Consider the following 19,502-nt stretch of genomic DNA (forward strand, 5'->3'; position numbering starts at 1 on the left):
AGGTACTACCCACCTGTCAATTAGCCAAACTTCTTTTTCTAATATGAGTATGGCATAGGAAACATCACAAGGAAAAGAGTCTTCTGACTGCTGGGGAAGTGACACTTCAGGGGAGCAGCGACTGGCACTTTGCACAGAAAACAGAGCAGAGGGACAGAATCAGCAATTCAGAGAAAACCTGACATCACGCAAAGAAAAAATATATATACATATATATGCTTTTGTCCTACATTAAAGGTAGATGGGGCGCCTGGGTGTCTCAGCAGGTTAAGGAACGGACTGTTGATTTCGGGTCAAGTCATGATCTCACCCTTGGTGGGATTGAACCCCATGTCGGGCTCTGCACTGACAGCGTGGAGCCTGCTTGGGATTCTTTCTCTGCCCCTCCCTGAGTGCTCTCTCTCTCTCTCAAAATAAATAAATAACCATTTTAAAAAATGTAGAAGGCATAGCAGTACAGTAAATGTCAAAACCTGGAGAGTGAAGCAGCTAGGATAGAAGCATAGCCTAAAGCAGCGTTCTCCAACCTCACCTGCGTTAGTTTTGCTTGGAGTGCCTGTTGAAACACCCCCAGAATTTCTGACTCAGTAGGTCTAGGTCAGGCCTGAGAATCTGCATTTCTCACGGGTTTCCCGGCAATGTTGCTGCTTGTGGTCTGGTACCACCCTTTAAGAACCACTAGCCTCAAGGGTTTTAGACCTGGACGTAGTGGCCACAGTGAAGCCCTGGCAAGAATGAAGGAACCAGAGGGCCACAAGAGCGGTGGGCAGAGAAGATGACCCAAGAGACGGAAGTGGCCTGATTTTAACAAAGCCCATTTCTGTTGATGGCCTCCCTGCTGGCCAGGGCGCGCTCTCGGGGCATTGCATCCCAGGGACCCGAAGGCTGCCTCCGACGCACTCCCGCAGTCACGAGGCGCCCCCTCCAGACCTTCCCTGGGCGGTGTCAGACGCGAACGCACAGGAAGGCGGCCGAGCGAAGTGGGCGGGGCTCACCTCCTTTCCTGAGGCCGCAGGGCGCGCTAGACGCGGAGAGCCGAGTCCCCGCCCCCGGCCGTGATTGGTCAGCGCCGCCCGAGCGTGGTGACGTCGTGCGGGGGCGGTAAGTTTGGGAGAAGAGCGCGGGAGTTGAGAAGGGTCGGCTACAGCCGGGAAAGGCCTTGAGATTGTCGTTCCGCCGCCAGTTGCTCCTTGGGAATCTGGGGCAGCTCCCCAAGAGTTTCCAGTACCGCCTGCTACCTCGGAGTGCCTCTCTGCCTCCCCGGTGCCCAGGTGAGCATCCAAGTGGGCGAGTGGGACATCTGGGTGTGTGTGTGTGTGTGTGTGTTGGAGGAGGGGATAACTGTGCTCCTGTGGCACCGAGAGACGAGAGGAATATGCTCACTTTCCCGGATGCTCCGAGGGCATCCTCTCGTCCCCGCCACCCACCTTCTTAGCCTTTGGGATCACTGGTCTGATGTTGCTGGGCCTTGTGGCTCTAGGAAATTAAGCATTCATTAGTTCTTCCAACAGGTTTAAGTGTCTGCTGTGAGTTAAGCACGGCGCCAAGCGCAGGAGTACACAGGTAATGATGTCCCAGTACTTAGAAGTGCCAGGGACAAAGCAGATGCGTGATTTATATTTGAACTGAAGTGAACACAGCCCTCAAGGAAAGGACTTCTACCAGGAAGACAAACAGTTACTGCCTGGTGTGATAGATGCTTGATTCGAGATGTACCTGGAAACACTTTTTAAGGGGTGACCTCTTTGGGGAACTGATACCTGACTTAAGGTTCAAAAGAAGAGGCAAAGAGTTGGAAAAATTCAAAGCCTATGAATTGACCAGCCACTGCCAAGGAGCCTCTATAACACCAGTTGTAGATATACAGTTGCATATTATTGCAAATATGTGGAAAACACATTGCAGGGTATTGGTTCTTTTATTCCCATTAGGTTCCTGGTTTCAGAGAAGATGACAGAGGAACTGGACCCCACAGCACAGGACTCTGATGGGGGTAGTGAAGAGGTGGTCCTGACTCCTGCAGAGCTCATTGAAAGCCTGGAGCAGGTATGCATTAATAAAGGTGGTTATTTCACAGAGTTGCTGTGAGGGTTAAATGAAATGATATATGTAAAACACTTAGTATATTATTTGACACAAGATAAGCACTCAATGTTAGCTGTGAGTAGTAATAATTCTTACAATAATCCAATAATGTAGGTGTTACTGTCCAATGTGAATCAAGTCTCTTTGACTCCAAAATGTGTGCTCTTCAACTACTACACTCGTTGCCTTATTCTTGTCTTCTCCCTTTAACAGCCCCTTTCCAGAACTGCCTCATGTTTGTTACTTTAGTATTCATTCTGTCCTACCATGCATGTTATGAGTGACAAAAGAAGGATAATTTTAAAACTGTATCCTTATATGATAATCTGTGATGATAATTAAGGAGTAATTCTTAATTTGTTTTTATATCACAGACCTTTTTGAAAATCTGGTGAAAACTGGCTCTTTTGTCCAGAATAATATATGCATACACACACATGCAGAAATTTTACATATAATTTCAGGAGATTCACAGACACCCTGAAATCTGCCCACCTAGTTTAAGAGCCCCTGTTTGTTAGGAAAGGATTCATTAAAAAAAGTCCAAAAGCACAAAGCATAAAGGAAAAAACAGATACATTCAACTGGATTAAAATTAAAAAAAATTTTTTTTTTTTACATCTTGATGACAGTAAAAAGACATGCTGCAAAACTGGGAGAAAATTGTTCACAATATTAGTATCCACAGTATCTAAACAAACTTTACAAACTACTCAATAGAAAAAATGAAGTCCGAACAGGCATCTCCCAGAAGTGGAAACCGGATGGCCAGTAATACCTTGAAAAAGATGTTCAATCTTTTTAGTGATCAGTAACATGAAGATTTAAATCCCAAGGAGATACCATTTCATACCCGTCAGATTGGCAGAAATGAAAAAGGTGAATAATATAAAGCAAGGACATAGGGCCATTTGCACACCTGTATATACTGTGGTGAATTGGTGCACTTTGGAAAATAATTTGTTCTTGTATTGTCAGGTTGAAAGCATACATATCTTGTGTCCTAATCATTCTACTCCCAGGGACAACCCTAGAGAAAACTTCCAGGAGACATGCACAAAACGTTAATAGTATTGCTTGCAAAAGTTAAAAACCAAAAATAGCCCAAATATCCATCAACAATAGAATGAATAAAAATCATGAGATATGTGTGTACACACACACACACACACACACACACACACACACACACAGCAGGAAAAAAACCAGCAATAAAATGAGTGAAAGGTAGCTCCTGCGACAACATGGGTCACTCTCAAGAGAATAATGTAGAACAATAAAAAGTAAGTTTTTGAAGAAACGATTTATGTTAAGCTCCACCATTTGCAAAACTATTGTTCGAGGCCGAGCTTGTGGCACACACTAGTGCACTGCCGTGCCTCATCATGTTGACCATCTACCCTCTGGGACAGCCGGAGGCAACCCAGGCTGGTTGCCTCTTTTGGGTACGAGGGGCTCCTTGGAAGGAAGCCTGAGGATAGTGGGGTCTGACAACACAGCCCCGGTTGGCGGAAGGTGAGCATGCCTCACGTCTCGGGCCTGAAGCTCCGTTGCAGTGCCCCGAGTATGCCATGGCATGGGTCCACCACCTGGACAGCTGCCGGAGCCGGACACAGACTCGGAGGCTGCACAGCATGGCCTGAGGAGCAGCCTGATGGGCCGTTGATAAACACAGCTCCGGAAGCATGTATAGGATACTCATGAATACCTGTTAAAAAAATGATTTAAAAGTTATTACCTACAGTGCAGATTTTCTCATTTTAATGATTGTATTAGTTTGCTAAAGCTGTATAATGAAGTGCCACAGATTGGGTGGATTAAATAACAGACCTGTATTTTCTCATCTCTGGAGGCCAGAAGTCTGAAATCAAGGTGATGACACTGTAGGTTTCTTCTGCAGCTTCTCTCCTGGGCCTGTAGATGGCCATCTTCTCCCTGTGTTTTCACATGATCTGCCATGTGTGTCTGTGTTCAGAGTTCCTCCTCTTGTAAGGACATAAGTCACTGGATTAGGGCTCACCTAATGACCTCATTTTAACTTGATTACCTCTGTAAAGACCTTATTTCCAAATACAGGCACATTCAGAGGTGCTAGGAGTTAGGACTTGAATATATGGATTGGGGACACAATTTAGTCCATAATGATGAACAGCTTGTCATTAAAATTTTTGATCAGGAACCAGATACAGCTATTTCAAACATAGAACCTGATTGTTAAAAAAAGCCCATGGATTTAAATGTAAGTTTCTCACTAAATATACTAAAAACTTTTTTTTGAAGGTTTTACACTTCTATAGATTTTCTCCTAATGTTTTATACATTTTTATCAAAATAATTTCATAATGTCAGTGAGAAATCTCCCTCATATCTACCCCATTTCACCCCAGTGTATACCCAGAAAGTGCTTTCATTTTCTTTGAAATCATTGGGAATTGTTATGTAGAGATACAAACAAATGTAGTGACACTGTGGAGAAAATTAAATACTAAGGTCAGGCTAACGAATACCTTTGAAGAGGGAGGGAGACACAGAGACTTTTAAAGAAATGATAATACGTGTTAATGAAGTTCTGTGCACACACGTATTTATATTTCCATTCATGTTGTATGTACTAAATATTACTGTACCTATTCAGTATTTAATAAAATCAGTTAAAAAGAAAAACTCCTGCTTTATTAGTCCTGTATGATAATTTGGGCTTTCCTCACGTATAATGCTACTTGAAAATACAGACTGTCGGGGAGCCTGGGTGGCTCAGTCGGTTAAGCGTCTGACTTCAGCTCAGGTCATGATCTCGCAGTCCGTGAGTTCGAGCCCCGCGTCGGGCTCTGTGCTGACAGCTCGGAGCCTGGAGCCTGTTTCAGATTCTGTGTCTCCCTCGCTCTGACCCTCCCCCGTTCATGCTCTGTCTCTCTCTGTCTCAAAAATAAATAAACGTTAAAAAAAATTTTTTTTAAAAAAGAAAATACAGACTGTCTGGTTGCAGGTGCTTGAGCATGTGAGAAACATTTTTATGATAGTACCAGTACCTAGTATTTAATAATGTGTCTTCATGGTGATAATTGGAGATGCAGAGACTCAAGGACATCAAAAGGAATAAAGTGAGCCTGATTGGCATGTAATTCTGAGCTATGCTGAAACTAAATTTCCTGTAATTGAAAGAGAAGATTAGTTTTCCTCAGTCACTTGTGGATATTTCAGTTCTCTAAGCCTTGGTAATTTCTGAAATGTACCAAGCATCTGGGCCTGAGTCATACATAAATTAAGGATTTAACCTCTTGTTCCAAAACTATTTAATAGATGAATATCCTTTTATATTGTGATCCTCTATACTTTTAGGCAGTTAGTAAATAATCTGTGTTTTCTCGTTAATAATATAAGGATAACTGTATCCATTTCCTCTCAGATGGTATAGTGATGAATGAAAAAGTATTTGTAAATTGGCTCTAAGCTTCAAGAATGAGATGTGTGGATTTATGTGTTACTTCATCTCTTACAATAGAATGGTGCTGGTGCCCCCTGGTGGGAAGTAGCAGGTGAAGAAGTAGAAATGTGTTGTTATTTGGTGAAAGGTACAGTTTGAACACCAGGTGGTGTTACTCTCAGTAGTAGGTATCATACTGACAACATTTTTGGAATGAAGTAATTTTTCTTTTTTTGTAATGTCAGCTAACTATAAGATTGTAAACACAGCCTACCTACTAAAAAAATAGAAAAGCTATCATAAACGTAGCTTGTTTTGAAAGCATTTCCAGTATTTCCAACTCACAGGCAAACAGTTTTCTTTGTCGGAAATAGCTGTGGTTTTCATGGGATATGTACAGACTTACAGGGTTATTTTGCTCCATTGTGAATGATACTGATATATATTGGGGGGGGGGCATTGTTTTTTAGGCCTGGATGAATGAAAAGTTTGCCCCTGAGCTGCTGGAAAGCAAGTCTGAAATTGTAGAATGTGTCATGGAACAGCTAGACCACATGGTAAGAATTGCTTATGTCAGGGTTACAAAGGAAGAGAATTTTAAAAGGGTTTGTCAGCATAGTGAGAGGTTGTAGCCTGTTTTGTTTGTAGTCTTTTTTGTTTGGCCCAGCCTTGTTTTGTTTTGTTTTGTTTTTAATATTGAGTTGGTTACCTACATTTATAAAGCATGAGTGTTCCTTTGAATATCTAGACATCAGCTCTCCCTGAAAAGTCTAAAACCCTGTCAATACCAGACCCACATTTCTATATGAGAACAGGTGACCAGAGCTGGGTAAGGGCAACCCCCCCCCTTTTCATGTGCTATCTGCTCCCCACAGTCCCTAACTGCCCACCTTTCTCAGATACCTTGCCTGCCTGACCCCCACAGACACTTGAGTTTGTGGCCCTTGGCTTTCATGAGCTGAGCTTAAGTCCTTATCAGCCTCAGAGTACCTTTAAAACATTGGTATTTTATCATTTCTCAACTGGTGATTTAACACTGCTCTTGGACATTTTTTCTGCTATACTCTCTCCTTTACAATTAGACCAGAATTCTTCTAGGCCCTTCTGACTGACCATATTCAGATTTGATTCAGATGGTTGTTTTCTAAAAGTAAATGAGAATTGTTTGAACTTTTTATAATGAGGCTGTAGTCACATCTATATTATTTGTGTATGCAAATGAGAACTCTCAGGAGTTTTTTGGTTCTCCTTTGACCTAAATGTAGTCTTTGAGTCCTCAACACTGCCAGGGATGATAGTCCCTGTGGAATTGTGCAGATTAAACAAAGAAGGTCCTTAGTCTGAATATCATCTTTTTTATACACTTCATTTTCTCTTTTAACAGGAAGAAAATCTCAGGAGAGCCAAGAAAGGGGACCTGAAGGTCAGTATCCATCGAATGGAGATGGAGAGGATCCGCTATGTCCTTAGCAGCTACTTGCGATGTCGGCTCATGAAGGTTTGACATGGAGATGCCTGTGGGTGTTAAGGCAGTGCAGTTTGTAATATAGATTGAGTGTCTTGGGGGAGAAGTTGGGCTGGGGCCTGGGAGAATCCAGGGCCTGAAGGTGCTGCAAAGACCAATATCAGGGTAGCTAAAGAGTAAAGAGGACAAAAGATTATTCTGGAGAAGCATGAATGGAACATGTGTTGCACACTTCTGAGGACACATTTATAGTCTGTTTATCAGCTGTGTGGATGGTGCCCCGTTGAATTACAACATGGCAGTCCTGCAGAGTCGTTTGCATCAGTTGGCCAGGGAATAATGACCAAAGGAAAACCAGTTTCAGAAATTATTTTGTACCCATCTTGTCGCCAGTGTCAAATTGACCCTGATAACTTGACGTTCAGCTATAGTTCTGAGGTCGTCTAACTTACGTCTAACTTTGCAATGAAATTGCAAAACTTAAACTCCTTTTAACAGATAAGCGCTCATTTATCTCGGCTCCAGGTCCTTCCCATTGTCATTTCCCTGCTTGCATTTCCTTCCACATTTTTTCCAAGCTTGCCTCATTGTGGACTTCATCCTTGCTAGTTATATTCTTATAATTAAGAGTCACTATTCTGTCTGCTTGTGCATTCTGTATTCATCTTTCCAGCTTTTTTATGTTCTATCTCATAGAAAACAACCTCTACAGTTACCTAGAAATGTTAAGTGATATCCCCTGTCTCCCTCATAAATATCATTTACAGCTGTATTTTCATATTTTCTTTCATGAAAGCCTCTCATCCTTTTAATTTATTTTTATTTATTTTTTTAATGTTTATTTATTATTTTTGAGACAGAGAGAGACAGAGCATGAACAGGGGAGGGGCAGAGAGAGAGGGAGACACAGAATCCAAAGCAGGCTCCAGGCTCTGAGCTATCAGCACAGAGACCGATGCGGGGCTCGAACTCACGGACCGCGAGATCATGACCTGAGCCAAAGTTGTATGCTTAACCGACTGAGCCACGCAGGCACCCCCCCTCTCATCCTTTTTAAATGGTCTTCCTTTTTAGAGCACTTATCTTTGCTCGGAATTCTTTGAAACCTGCCTTCTTGAAATCTTGAAAGTCTAGAAAGGGTCATGACCATGAAGACTTGCTTTTTTTTTTTTTTAAATGTTTATTTGATTTTTTGAGAGAGTGAGCAGGGGAGGGGCAGAAAGAGAGGGGGACAGAGGATCTGAAGTGGGCTCTGTGCTGACGGCGTGAGAGCCCAACATGGGGCTCAAACTCACGAACCACAGGATCATGACCTGAGCTGAAGTCCAGATGCTTAACCGACTGAGCCACTCAGGCTCCCCAAGACTTGCCATTTTTTGAAGTCAATTCTAGATTAACCTCAACCCATTTCAGAAAACTAGTATATTTGACTCTTGAATCCTGACACATTTTCACGATTTTTATTTATCCTCAGATAGAGAAGTTTTTCCCTCATATCCTTGAAAAGGAGAAAACAGCCCACGAAGGGGAGCTATCTAGCCTTTCTCCAGAGGAGCTGGTCTTTGCCAAACAGTGAGTAAGCAGGACACAGGGGGACTGCTTTCTTTCCCTGGCTTGTGAGCATGAGTTTTGGTGGTTGTCTCCATGGATCCGATGGCTGGGCCACTGGTGTGCATCCACCAACCCGGCAGCTCCTGCCAGTCATGTGGTCACAGCAATTTGGATTCCTGTCTTTCAGGTACATGGCTAACACAGAGACGTACCTCAAGAATGTTGCCTTAAAGCATATGCCTCCTAACTTACAGATGGTGGACCTCTTGAGGTCAGGTGAGCAGAACGCTCTCTTTTCAGACATAGCTTCAGGTGCCTTGGAATAAGATCTTCATGTTTACTCTCAAGCCTGGAAAAGTAAGTATTGTAGATAAGCAGAAAAGGGAAGAGAGGAAGTGTTGTGCGTTAAAAACAAATCATTAAAAGCAGGTGTAAGGGTAGCCATTTCAGCATGACTTTTGTGGTCTTCAGCTTAGGCTGAAATTCTTATGACTGCCATTAAAAATGTAGACTTGCTCATGTTCAGTCATTCATTCCTTCAATCGGTATCTGCTGGGCATCCACAGCATGCTACACTCTTCTGAGACTGAGGAGGCAAAGGTCTCTACATTCAAGGGGCTCGCACTTTTCCACAGATTCCAACCCATGCAGGGACTGCCTAGCTACCAAGGAGGAGTTAAATAGGCTAAACAGACCTTCAGTGATTGCCACTCACTTCCCAGCCACCCAGAGGAAGGGCTCCCAGTATTTTTTGTTGTGTGGGTTGTCTCATGGAAAGGGGAGCAGGGCTGAGAGCGAGAGGAGAAAGGGAAGGCAGCCGGGAGAAGGGAAACCCAGCCAAAGCTTCCTTTGTGCTCATCTCGCACAGTCCCCCAAACATCCTGCTGAGCCAAGGGAAGGGAGTTATGGTAGTCACGCTCAACCCTGGATCAGCCAGTTGGGGACCTCTGATGTGTAGGTTAAAGTCCATGGCCCTCAGCTGTTGGCAGCTTGACATATCCCAGCAGAACCTCATCCAGCAAAATTGCCAGGCCAAATGAAACCGTTCTCTGGGATCCACCTTGTTCACAACCTGCATGTAATGTGCTGAGGTCACAAGTTCAAGTACAACTGAGCCCTGGGAATTCATCTCCCACACATCCTGTGCTGGGGGCCACTCTGTGACCCCTGTGGCAGGAGGATGGTTGCCCGGGCGTCTCAGTCAGCTCAGGCTGCTATAATGAAGTACGAAGACTGGAAGGCTTAAAAAACATTTATTTTCACTAGGCCAGAAGCCTGCGATTGGGGTGCTAGCAGGCTTGGTTTCCTCTGGGGCCTCCCCCATGGCTGCCGCTCTGTGCACACAAACCCCTCATGTCTCCTACTCTTCTTATAAGGACACCAGTCAGCCTGGACTAGGCCTACCCTAATGGTCTCATTTCAGCTTAATTACCTCTTTAAAGGCTGTTTCCAAATACATTCCCATTCTGAAGGACTGGGCTTAGGGCTTCAACAAATGAGTGTTGAGGGGACACAGTGCAGCCTATGACACCAGGAGCAAGGCAGACCCATAGCAGATTTGTGGAACTCTGAAGTGGTCAGTTGGTGGACCTGCCTGAGGAAAACAAAAGCTCCAGTCCGTGTCCAGTTCAGCCACTTTTGTCTGCACCTTGGAAGAATAGGAATGAAGCAAGGACCGTATCCCTAATCATTGCCCAGCGCTATCGCATCTAGTTGATTCAAACAGCCATGAGCATGCTTCTGAATTCCTGAAACTGACTTGAACTGAATTCTACTCACTGCTGGCGGACACATTCTAAAACACTCACATGCCACTTGCCCCAGATCCCTTCCAAGGACTAGAGCCAGGCCCCCTGGAATTGGAAGCTTGCAGGGGGATCCACCTGCCCCAGTGAAATCAGTCGTGCTTAGTTAGCCCAGGTGCCCTGAGTCCCCCTCAGACCTCTGGAGTACTGTAGACCCCACTGGCAGAGTGGGGGAAGGCATTTTGAAATCTAAGCTGGGTTCCCTAGAATGAGTAGCTGCTCAGTGGGGGCAACTGACCCTGTGAAGTTGGAGTCTCTTTGGCAGGCCCCAAACTGTGGAGCGGCCCGGGGAACCCCCTTACACCTTTGAGCCAATTATCCTGAACCCCCACCTGTGGGTGAGGGAATCAAGGGCAACATGAATGCTGAGCTAGCCTCTTAGAACTGAGAGTTATCCAGTAGGTTCTCAGAACCTGCAGCTGATGGGAGTCCTCTGGGCACACATGGAGCTCTGGGAAGTGAAGAGCTGTTGAGCGACCCAGCACAGGGCACCTCCTTACATGAAATGTTGGCTGATGGTGGAAGAGGCAACAGCCTCTTACCCTGTAATCAGCCAGTGAAGGACCACTTACGGTGAAAGCCTGTATTCCGTAGTCTGACATTCAAGACTATCCCATCACCCAGTCTTTTTCATTCTCCCTCCTCCCACTCCCTTGTATAAAAATATTGCTCACTAGATTTATACACTCTGTCCTCCCAGAACGTCATGTATATTTCTACCTTGGCCCTTGGTATTACCTCCCAGGCTCACTTTCCCTCATTAAGTCTGCATTGACTCCTTTCTCCCCACTTCCCTGAGTGAATGTGCCACCACTGTGAGGCTTTATCAGATGCTGCTGGTAGCCCTTTCCAAAGAGACCACGTGTTACGCTTGCTTGTGTCTTCCATGGTGTGTGGCGGGATTCCCAGCACATTTTACATATTGTCATCTATTGCACGAGCTGTTGCTGTGTGAAACCATGGATGGGAAGCGTGCTGTTTCCATAAAGAGCCAGATGTCTCCTCAAAGTTACCCCTCCCCCAAAATGCTTTCACATCAGGGGTCCCTTAGTGCTCGGGACAGTTAATCCCAGCAACTTTCCCATATTGATCTTGTGAGCTGCTGAACATTTTCTGACTGCATTATCATTTCTCTGGCAGTTCCCAAACCAGATCTAGATTCATATGTGTTTCTGAGAGTAAAAGAACGACAGGAAAACATACTGGTAGAACCAGAAACAGACGAGCAGAGGTGAGTCCCTGACCATGGGAAATCTTACTCCATTGGGGCACCAGCTCAGCTCTGTGGATACATTTTTTTCCTTCTTTTTCAGGGACTATGTGATTGACTTGGAGGAAGGCTCACAGCACTTGATCCGTTATAAAACCATTGCACCTCTGGTGGCTTCTGGAGCTGTTCAGTTGATTTAAAATCAAAAATAAATAAACAAGAATGATGGGCTGGAACCTTAAAGGAAATATTTAGAAACTTCTTCCCACTTTGTCTCTCAGGACAGCAGATCTCCTCCGCAGTGCTGTGGATCCCTTGGGCATTGAGAAGGAGCTCAAGGACCTACCTGGCCACACAACCTGACTGCTGTTTTAGCCACAGTCAGTAGATGGAGCCATCGCTCTGCTGATTCCACGTGCTGGGCAGGGACCTGGAGATTCTCCCTTTGTGCGCCTGTTCCAACAGAAGATAAAATATCTTCTAGGGTATCTCACTAGATTGTGTGAAGTAACCTTCTGAAACCTCTCATATTGGACTTACAATAGTTTCTGTCCTGGCTAACTGAGAATCACAACTAAACCAATAAACCATTATTAAGTTTCTGTTTTGTGGCAGAAGGAGCCTCGGGGCAGTTCTCATTTTGTGGCCTAATGAAGGATGTTCTCCCTGCTGCTAAGCTGCAGCCCTTCCCTGAATCTCAGGCAGCTTGGCCAAGCCACGCTCCAGGCCATCTGGCCATTCTTGGCCAGGAATGTTAACAGCAACATTATCCTATCTTGTGACCTCAGCAGCGTTTCTGTTTTTAGCTCTACTTTCTCAAGGGAAGTGGATGAAATTAAACTAATATGAGGGGTGAGTATCACAGGGATACCTGAAGGGAGGATGTAGAGACAGTGAATGAATCGTCTTTTCCTTGAAACATGAGAAAAAGGAACCTGCATTCCAGTCCTTTCTTGCTGACGAGAAGGCAGCAGATTTTCATTTATATGATGTAGGCTTTTAGAGTAATCGATGTAATATGGTTATCATTTCCAAGAGAAATCACAAAGTGGAAGCAAGGAAGGTTTTATTCATTAATAAAAACATTTTCTATTTCATGCAGTGCTTTGTTTTTTCCACAGTGACTTTACTCTCTTCAGCCATTTATAAAACAAATATGTATTGAGCATACAGTGTGCCAGCACAGTTCAAGGCACTGAGGCTCCAACCCAGAATAAGACAGTCACTGTCACTGTTCACATGGGATAAGTGCTTTGCAGAGGATTGGAACAGGGTGACTCCCTAGAGAGTAACTAGATTGGGGTTAAGAGGTTCTCGCCGAATTCAGTGAATCTCACTGAATTAGGCTGAGACCTGAACACCAAGAAGGAGCCAGACACGCAGATCAAAAGGAAGGTCATTCCCAGCAGAGAAAATAGATTGTACAAAAGCCCTGAGGCAGAAATGAGCTCTGGCTGCAGTGTGCCCAGAACACAATGAGCAAAATGGAAAATGGTACACAGGAGGGTCTGAGGAGCAGGCTGGGCCCAGATCATGTAGGGCTTTGTTAGCAAGGATCCCTGTTGGCCCTCACAGCAGTCCTGAGAAGGAGACCGGGCTGGTAGTAAGTCATAGGTGGAAAGTGGGTGTTCAGTGGTAAGTCTGAGACTAGAACCCATGTGCCCCTCCTGATCACATGTACGCAGGCTCACTCCCCATGGCCTCCCTTGCGCTGAGCAGCCTACAGAGGGATGTGGGCTATGACACTATTAGCCAGAACAGTGCCTCCGGAGCCTTAATATGAACGCCAATTGCCCAGAGATCGTTTCAGATGCCGACTCCAATTCAGGAAGACTGGGGTGGGGCTGGAGTTCTGCCTTCCTGAGCAGCTCACAGGCTATGCTGTTGCTACTGATCCAGGAGCCGCGCTTTTGAGTAGCAGGGCTCTACGTCATCACCGGCTCCTGCCCTGAACGTGCCAGGCCACACGGAGGAGTTCAAGGTCTCAACGAAAGCCACAGAGTGAATTGCTCCATTTCCTAGGCCCCCTCTTTAAAGGAAGACTGGTTTAAATCAGTCATTTGAAGGTAAAGGGAAGTTCGGTTTCAAAACCAAGTAGCAAAGGAAGTGAAGTGGCTTAGTGTGACATTGACTTCAACTTTTCCACTTCGTATTTTGCTCTATTGATAAAAACTCATCATGGACGCATGACGTGTTTTCTTCAAATAATTGCATCATACCTCATCCTAAGCTTGTTGTTAGCAAACTGGCTTTTCCCGAGAAGTGCCTACAGATCTGCAGGCACTTCTCAGGAAAAGCCAGTTTGCCAGCAATACTCATGCTTCAGCTGTGACCTTGCGACGAGGTCAGCTGTATTTACTCTGTGTGCAGGCCCCAGCCAGCAACGTGACTTTAGTGCCATCCTCGTATGCATCAAACTTCCTTCTGTGATGTACACGAGTTGACCATAGAGCTTTCAGAGCACATTGTTAGGCAAGCACCTTATGTAGCAATTTTAATATAATTTTTCATGGGAGGCTAAAATTCCAAATATCTAGATTTCCTCAGAAATTCACTTTTTTTCTATATTGTAAAATACACATTCAATTTCCCATCTTAGCTATTTCTTTTTTTTTTTTTTTCAACGTTTATTTATTTTTGGGACAGAGAGAGACAGAGCATGAACGGGGGAGGGGCAGAGAGAGAGGGAGACACAGAATCGGAAACAGGCTCCAGGCTCCGAGCCATCAGCCCAGAGCCCGACGCGGGGCTCGAACTCACGGACCGCGAGATCGTGACCTGGCTGAAGTCGGACGCTTAACCGACTGCGCCACCCAGGCGCCCCTCATCTTAGCTATTTCTAAGTGTACCACTCAGTGCATTAAATCCATTTATATTGTCCAGCCATCACCACTGTTCATCTCTAACTTTTTATCTTGTAAACCTGGACCTCTATACCTATTTAACAATAGCTCCCTGTTATCCCCTCCCCCCCAGCCCCTGAAAATCACCGTTCTACTTTGTACTACTTTGCATTCTACTTTGTGCCAATTTGTACAACACGGATGTACAAATATCTCTTTGAGGGGTGACTGGGTGGTTCAGTTGGTTAAGCGTCTGACTTCGGCTCAGGTCATGATCTCGCGGTTCATGAGCTCAAGCCCCATGTCGGGCTCTGTGCTGACAGCTCAGAGCCTGGAGCCTGCTTCGGATTCTGTGTCTCTCTCTCCCTTTCTGCCCCTCCCCCGTTCACACTCTGTCTCTCTCCCTCTCTCTCTCTCTCTCAAAAATAACCATTAAAAAAAATTTTCTTTAATCTCTTTGAGACCCTGTTTTTAATTCTGTATACCCAGAAGTTGAATTGCTGGATCATATGGTAATTCTATTTAACACTTTGGAAATGTTATGCTGCTTTCCAGACCAGCTGTACTATTTTACATTCCCACCAACAGTGTGGAAGACTTCCACTTTCTCTACATCCTCACGCTGTTTTCCATTTTTGTTTTATTTTTTGTTTTATCTTTTTAAGTTTATTTATTTTGAGAGAGGGAGAGAAAGAGAAAGAGAACAAGCAGGGGAGGGGCAGAGAGAGAGAGAGAATCCCAAACAAGCTCCACACTGTCTGCGTGGAGCCCGATGAGGGGCTTTGAGCCACTAGATCATGCCCTGAGCTGAAATCAAGAGTGTGACACTTAAATGACTGAGCCATCCGGGCACCACTCCATTTTTGTTTTATAATGGCCATTCAAATGGGTGTGCAGTGGTATCTCATAGTTTTGATTTGCATTCCCCTAATTGTTGTTGATGTTGAGCATCTTTTCATGTACTATTCCTGTATCTTCTCTAGAGAAATGGCTATTCAAGTTCTCTACCCATTTATTTTTAGTTTACTTTTTAAGTTTATTTATTTATTTTGAGAGAGAGGGAGAGAGAGAGAATCCTAAGCAGGCTGGCACTGTCAGCATGGAGCTTGACGAGGGGCTCAAACCCACAAACCATGAGATCATGACCTGAGCCAAAATCAAGAGTTGGATTCTCAACCAAATGAGCCACCCAGGCACCCCTCTTCACCCATTTTTTAATTGGGTTGTTGGTTTTTTTGTTGCTGAGTTTTAGGAGTTCTCTATGTATTCTGGATATTAACCCCTTATCAGACGTATGATTTGCAAACTTTTTCTCCCATTCTATGGGTTGCCTTTTTACTCTGTGAATAATGTCTTTTGATGCACACAGTTTTAAATTTTTCATGAGGTCTACTTTGTCAATTTTTTCTTTTGTTACCTGTGCCTTTGGTGTCACATACAAGAAATCATTGTGAAATCCAATGTCATGAAGCTTTTCTTGTATGTTTTCAGAGTTTTATTGTTTTAGGGATTATGTTTAGGTCCTTGATTTATTTTGAGTCAATTTTCTATATATGGAGTTAGGTAAGGGTTCAACTTCTTTTTTTTTTTTTTTTTTTTTTTTTTTGCTTGTGGATATCCAGTTTTCCCCCCACCATTTATTGAAAAGACTGTCCTTTTCCCATTGAATGGAAAAAATCATTTGACCATATATGTGAGGGTTGATTTCCGGGCTCTGTATTCTGTTCCACTGGTCTATATGTCTGGCTTTATGCCAATACCACACTATTTTGATTACTACAGCTTTATAGTAAGTTTAGACATCAAAGAAGTGTGAATCCTTCAGTTTTGTTCTTTTTCAAGACTGTTTTCATTATTTGGGGTTTTCTTGAGATTACATATGAGTTTTGGATGTATTTTTTCTATTTTTGCAAAAAATGTTGGGATTTTGATAGAGATTATATTGAATCTGTAGATCACATTAGGTAGTATTAACATTTTAACAATATTAAGTCTTCAAGTCCATGAACGTGGAGTGTGTTTTCATTTACTTATGTCTTTAATTTCTTGCAGCAATGCTGTTTAGTTTTCATTACACAAGGTTCTCATCTCCTTGGTTAATTCCTAAGTATTGTATTCTTTATGATGCTATTGTAAATGGAACTGTCTTTATAACTTTTCATTGTCTGTGTATAGAAATGTGACTGGTTTTTGTGTGTCTGACTTTGTATCCTGCACTTTGCTGAATTCATGTATCAGTTCTAACAGCTTTTTTGCGAAGTCTAAGGTTTTCTACATATAATATCATATTATCTGCAAAGAGAGATCATTTGACTTCTTCCTTTCCAATTTGGCTATCTTTTATTTATTTCTTTTTCTTGCCTAATTGCTCCAGCTAGAACTTCCAGTACTGTGTTAAATACAAGTGGTAGAAGCGGTCATCCTTGTCTAGTTCCTGATCTTAGAGGAAAAGCTTTCAGTCTTTCACCATTTAATATGGTGTTTGCTGTGGCTTTTATTGTGCAGAGCTAGTTTACTTCTCTTCCTGTTCTGTTGAGTGTTTTTATCCAGAAGGGGTGTTGAATTTTGTCAAATGCTTTTTCTGTATTAATTGAGATGATCTTATGGCTTTTTTCCTTCATTTTGTTGGTGTGGCCTATTACAATGATCAAGTTCATATATTGACCCATTCCTGTATCCCAGGAATAAATTCCACTTGGTCATTGTATATAATCCTTTTTGCATCAGTGTTTGTAAGGAGCATTGGTCTGTACTTTTCTTGTAGTGTCTTTGTCTGGCTGTCTTTGTCTTGTAGTGTCTTGTAGTGTCTTTGTCTGTCTTTTCTTGTAGTGTCTTTGTCTGGGTTATGCTAGCCTCAATGAATAAGGAAATGTTCTCTCCTCCTCCATATTTTGGAAAAATTTGGTAAAGATTGGTATTACTTTTTTTTTTTTGAGAGAGAGAGAGAGAGAGAGAGCATGAGCAGGGGAGGGACAGAGGGAGAGGGAGACAGAATCTGAAGCAGGCTCCAGGCTCTGAGCACAGAGCCCTCTGCGGGGCTTGAACTCATGAACCACGAGATCATGACCCGAGCCAAAGTCGGATGCTCAACCAACTGAGACACCTAGGCACCCCAGTATTAATTTTTCTTTAATTGTTTGGTAGGAATCACCAGTGAAGCCATCAAGTTCAGGACTTTTTCTGATTTGAAGATTTTTTATTACATATTCAGTCACCTTACCAGTTATAAGTTGGTTCAGATTTTCTATTTCTTCATGATTTAGTCTTGGTAGATTTTGTGTTTCTAAGAATGTGTCCATTTCATCTGGGTTATCCAATTTTGGTGTACAATTATTCAGGTACTCTCTTATAATCCTTTTTATTTTTCTAGAATCGGTAGTAATGTCCCCACTTCTTTTTCTGATTTTAGTAATCTGAGTCTTTTCTCTCTCTCTCTCTCTCTCTCTCTCTCTCTCTCTCTCTCATCTAGGCAAAGATTTGTCAATTTTATTGATCTTTTTGAAGAACCAACTTTTGGCTCTATTGATTTCCTCTGTTGTTTTTCTATTCTATATTTAATTTCTCTCTTCTCCAGTCCTTACTATTTCCTTCCTTTTGCCAGCTTTGGGTTTAGTTTGTTCTTCTTTTCCTAGTTTCCTAGGTTGTAAAGTTAGGTTTTTGATTTGAGAACTTTTTTGTTTTTAATGTAAACATTTATGGCTATAAATGTTCCCATTAGCACTTCTCTTGCTACATCTCATAAATTTTGGTATGTTGTGTTTTCACTTTTCACTTATATCTGTTTTCTAATTTCCTTTATGATTTTTAATTCGAGCCATTTGTTGTTTAATCATGTATTGTTTAACTTATACAATTTTGTGAAATTTTCAGCTTTACTTTAAAAAAAATTTCTTTTCAACATTTACTTATTTTTGAGAGAAAGAGAGAGAGAGAGAGAATGCGAGTGCAAGAAGGGCAGAGAGAGGGAGACAGAGGATCCGAGTCTCACAGCACAGAGACTAATGCAGGGCTTGAACTCAAGAACCATAAGATCATGACCTGAGCTGAAGTCAAGAGTTGGCCGCTTAACTGACTGAGCCACCCAGGCTCCCCTCAGCTTCACTTTTGTTATTGATTTATAACTTTATCCTGTTGTGGTCAGAGAAAATGCTTTGTATGGTATCCATCTTTTTACATCTAATGAGACTTAATTGGTGGCCTAAAATGTGGTCTATTCTGGAAAATGTTCATGTGTACTTGAGAAGAATATGTATGCTACTGTTGGGTAGAGTGTTCTGTATATGTCTGTTAGATCCAGTTGGTTTATTGTGTTTAAGTCCTCTGTTTCCTTACATAACTTCTGTTTGTTCTGTTCATTATTGTGGGGGGAGGCACTGAAGTCTTCAGCCGTTATTGTAAAACTGTCTATTTCTCCCTTCAATTCTTGCTTCATATATTTTTCATGATCAGTCATTAGATGTACAAATATTTTTAATTGTTACATCTTCTTGCTGTATTGAACCTTTTATTAATATATAATGTTCTTCTTTGTCTCTCATAAACTTTTGTGATTTAAAGTCTGTTTTGTCTTGGGGCACCTGGGTGGTTCAGTCTATTAAGCGCCCAGCTCTTGATTTCAGTTCAGGTCATGATCTCATGGTCATGAGATCAAGTCCCATGTCAGGCTCCATGCCCAGCATAGAACCTGCTTAAGAGTCTCTTTCTCCCTCTCCCTTTCCCCCTCCCCGACTTGTGTGTATGTATGTGCTCTCTCTCAAAGAATATAAAAATACTCTATTTTGTCTGATATTGCCATAGCCACCTGTGCTCCCTTTTGATTAGTATTCACATGGAATATCTTTTTCCATCCTTATCCTTCCAGCCTGTTCATGTCTTTGAACCTCAAGTGAGCTTCTCTTGGACAGCATATAGTTGGGGGTCATGTGTTTTTATCCATTCTGCCAATCTTTCAATTGGAGGTTTTAATCTATTTACAAATTTAAAGTAATTACTGATTAGTTCTATCATTGCGCTGTTTGTTTTCTATATGCCCTGCAGCCATTTTGTCCTTTATTTCCTGTCCTTCTTTTGTGTTTAGTTGATTTTTTTTTTTTTTTTTTTTTTTTGCAATGAAATGTTT

General features: G+C 42.8%; 1 protein-coding gene across 1 annotated transcript; it reads left to right on the plus strand.

Moving 5' to 3' along the window:
* Positions 1-1,129: 1,129 nt before the first annotated feature.
* On the plus strand, positions 1,130-12,637 carry GINS4 (GINS complex subunit 4). Its single transcript, XM_047091455.1, has 8 exons — positions 1,130-1,271; positions 1,932-2,046; positions 5,980-6,066; positions 6,894-7,007; positions 8,449-8,546; positions 8,713-8,801; positions 11,471-11,561; positions 11,644-12,637. Exons 2-8 carry the CDS (start codon positions 1,951-1,953, stop codon positions 11,738-11,740), a joined length of 672 nt encoding a protein of 223 aa, XP_046947411.1. The 5' UTR covers positions 1,130-1,271; positions 1,932-1,950; the 3' UTR covers positions 11,741-12,637.
* Positions 12,638-19,502: the final 6,865 nt, after the last annotated feature.

This window comes from Lynx rufus, unplaced genomic scaffold, assembly GCF_022079265.1.
Source record: "Lynx rufus isolate CCGP_SWC_20201006 ecotype Redwood Valley unplaced genomic scaffold, mLynRuf1.p SCAF_3, whole genome shotgun sequence".
Taxonomy (NCBI): Eukaryota; Metazoa; Chordata; class Mammalia; order Carnivora; family Felidae; genus Lynx; species Lynx rufus.

What these genes read in the sequence shown, in the direction of transcription:
- GINS4 (XM_047091455.1), top strand. Translation starts at nt 1,951, where the DNA reads ATGACAGAGGAACTGGACCCCACAGCACAGGACTCTGATGGGGGTAGT. An exon ending in GGTGGACCTCTTGAGGTCAG is followed by an intron (nt 8,802 to 11,470) that starts GTGAGCAGAACG and finishes TTTCTCTGGCAG; the next exon opens with TTCCCAAACCAGATCTAGAT. An exon ending in CCAGAAACAGACGAGCAGAG is followed by an intron (nt 11,562 to 11,643) that starts GTGAGTCCCTGA and finishes CTTCTTTTTCAG; the next exon opens with GGACTATGTGATTGACTTGG.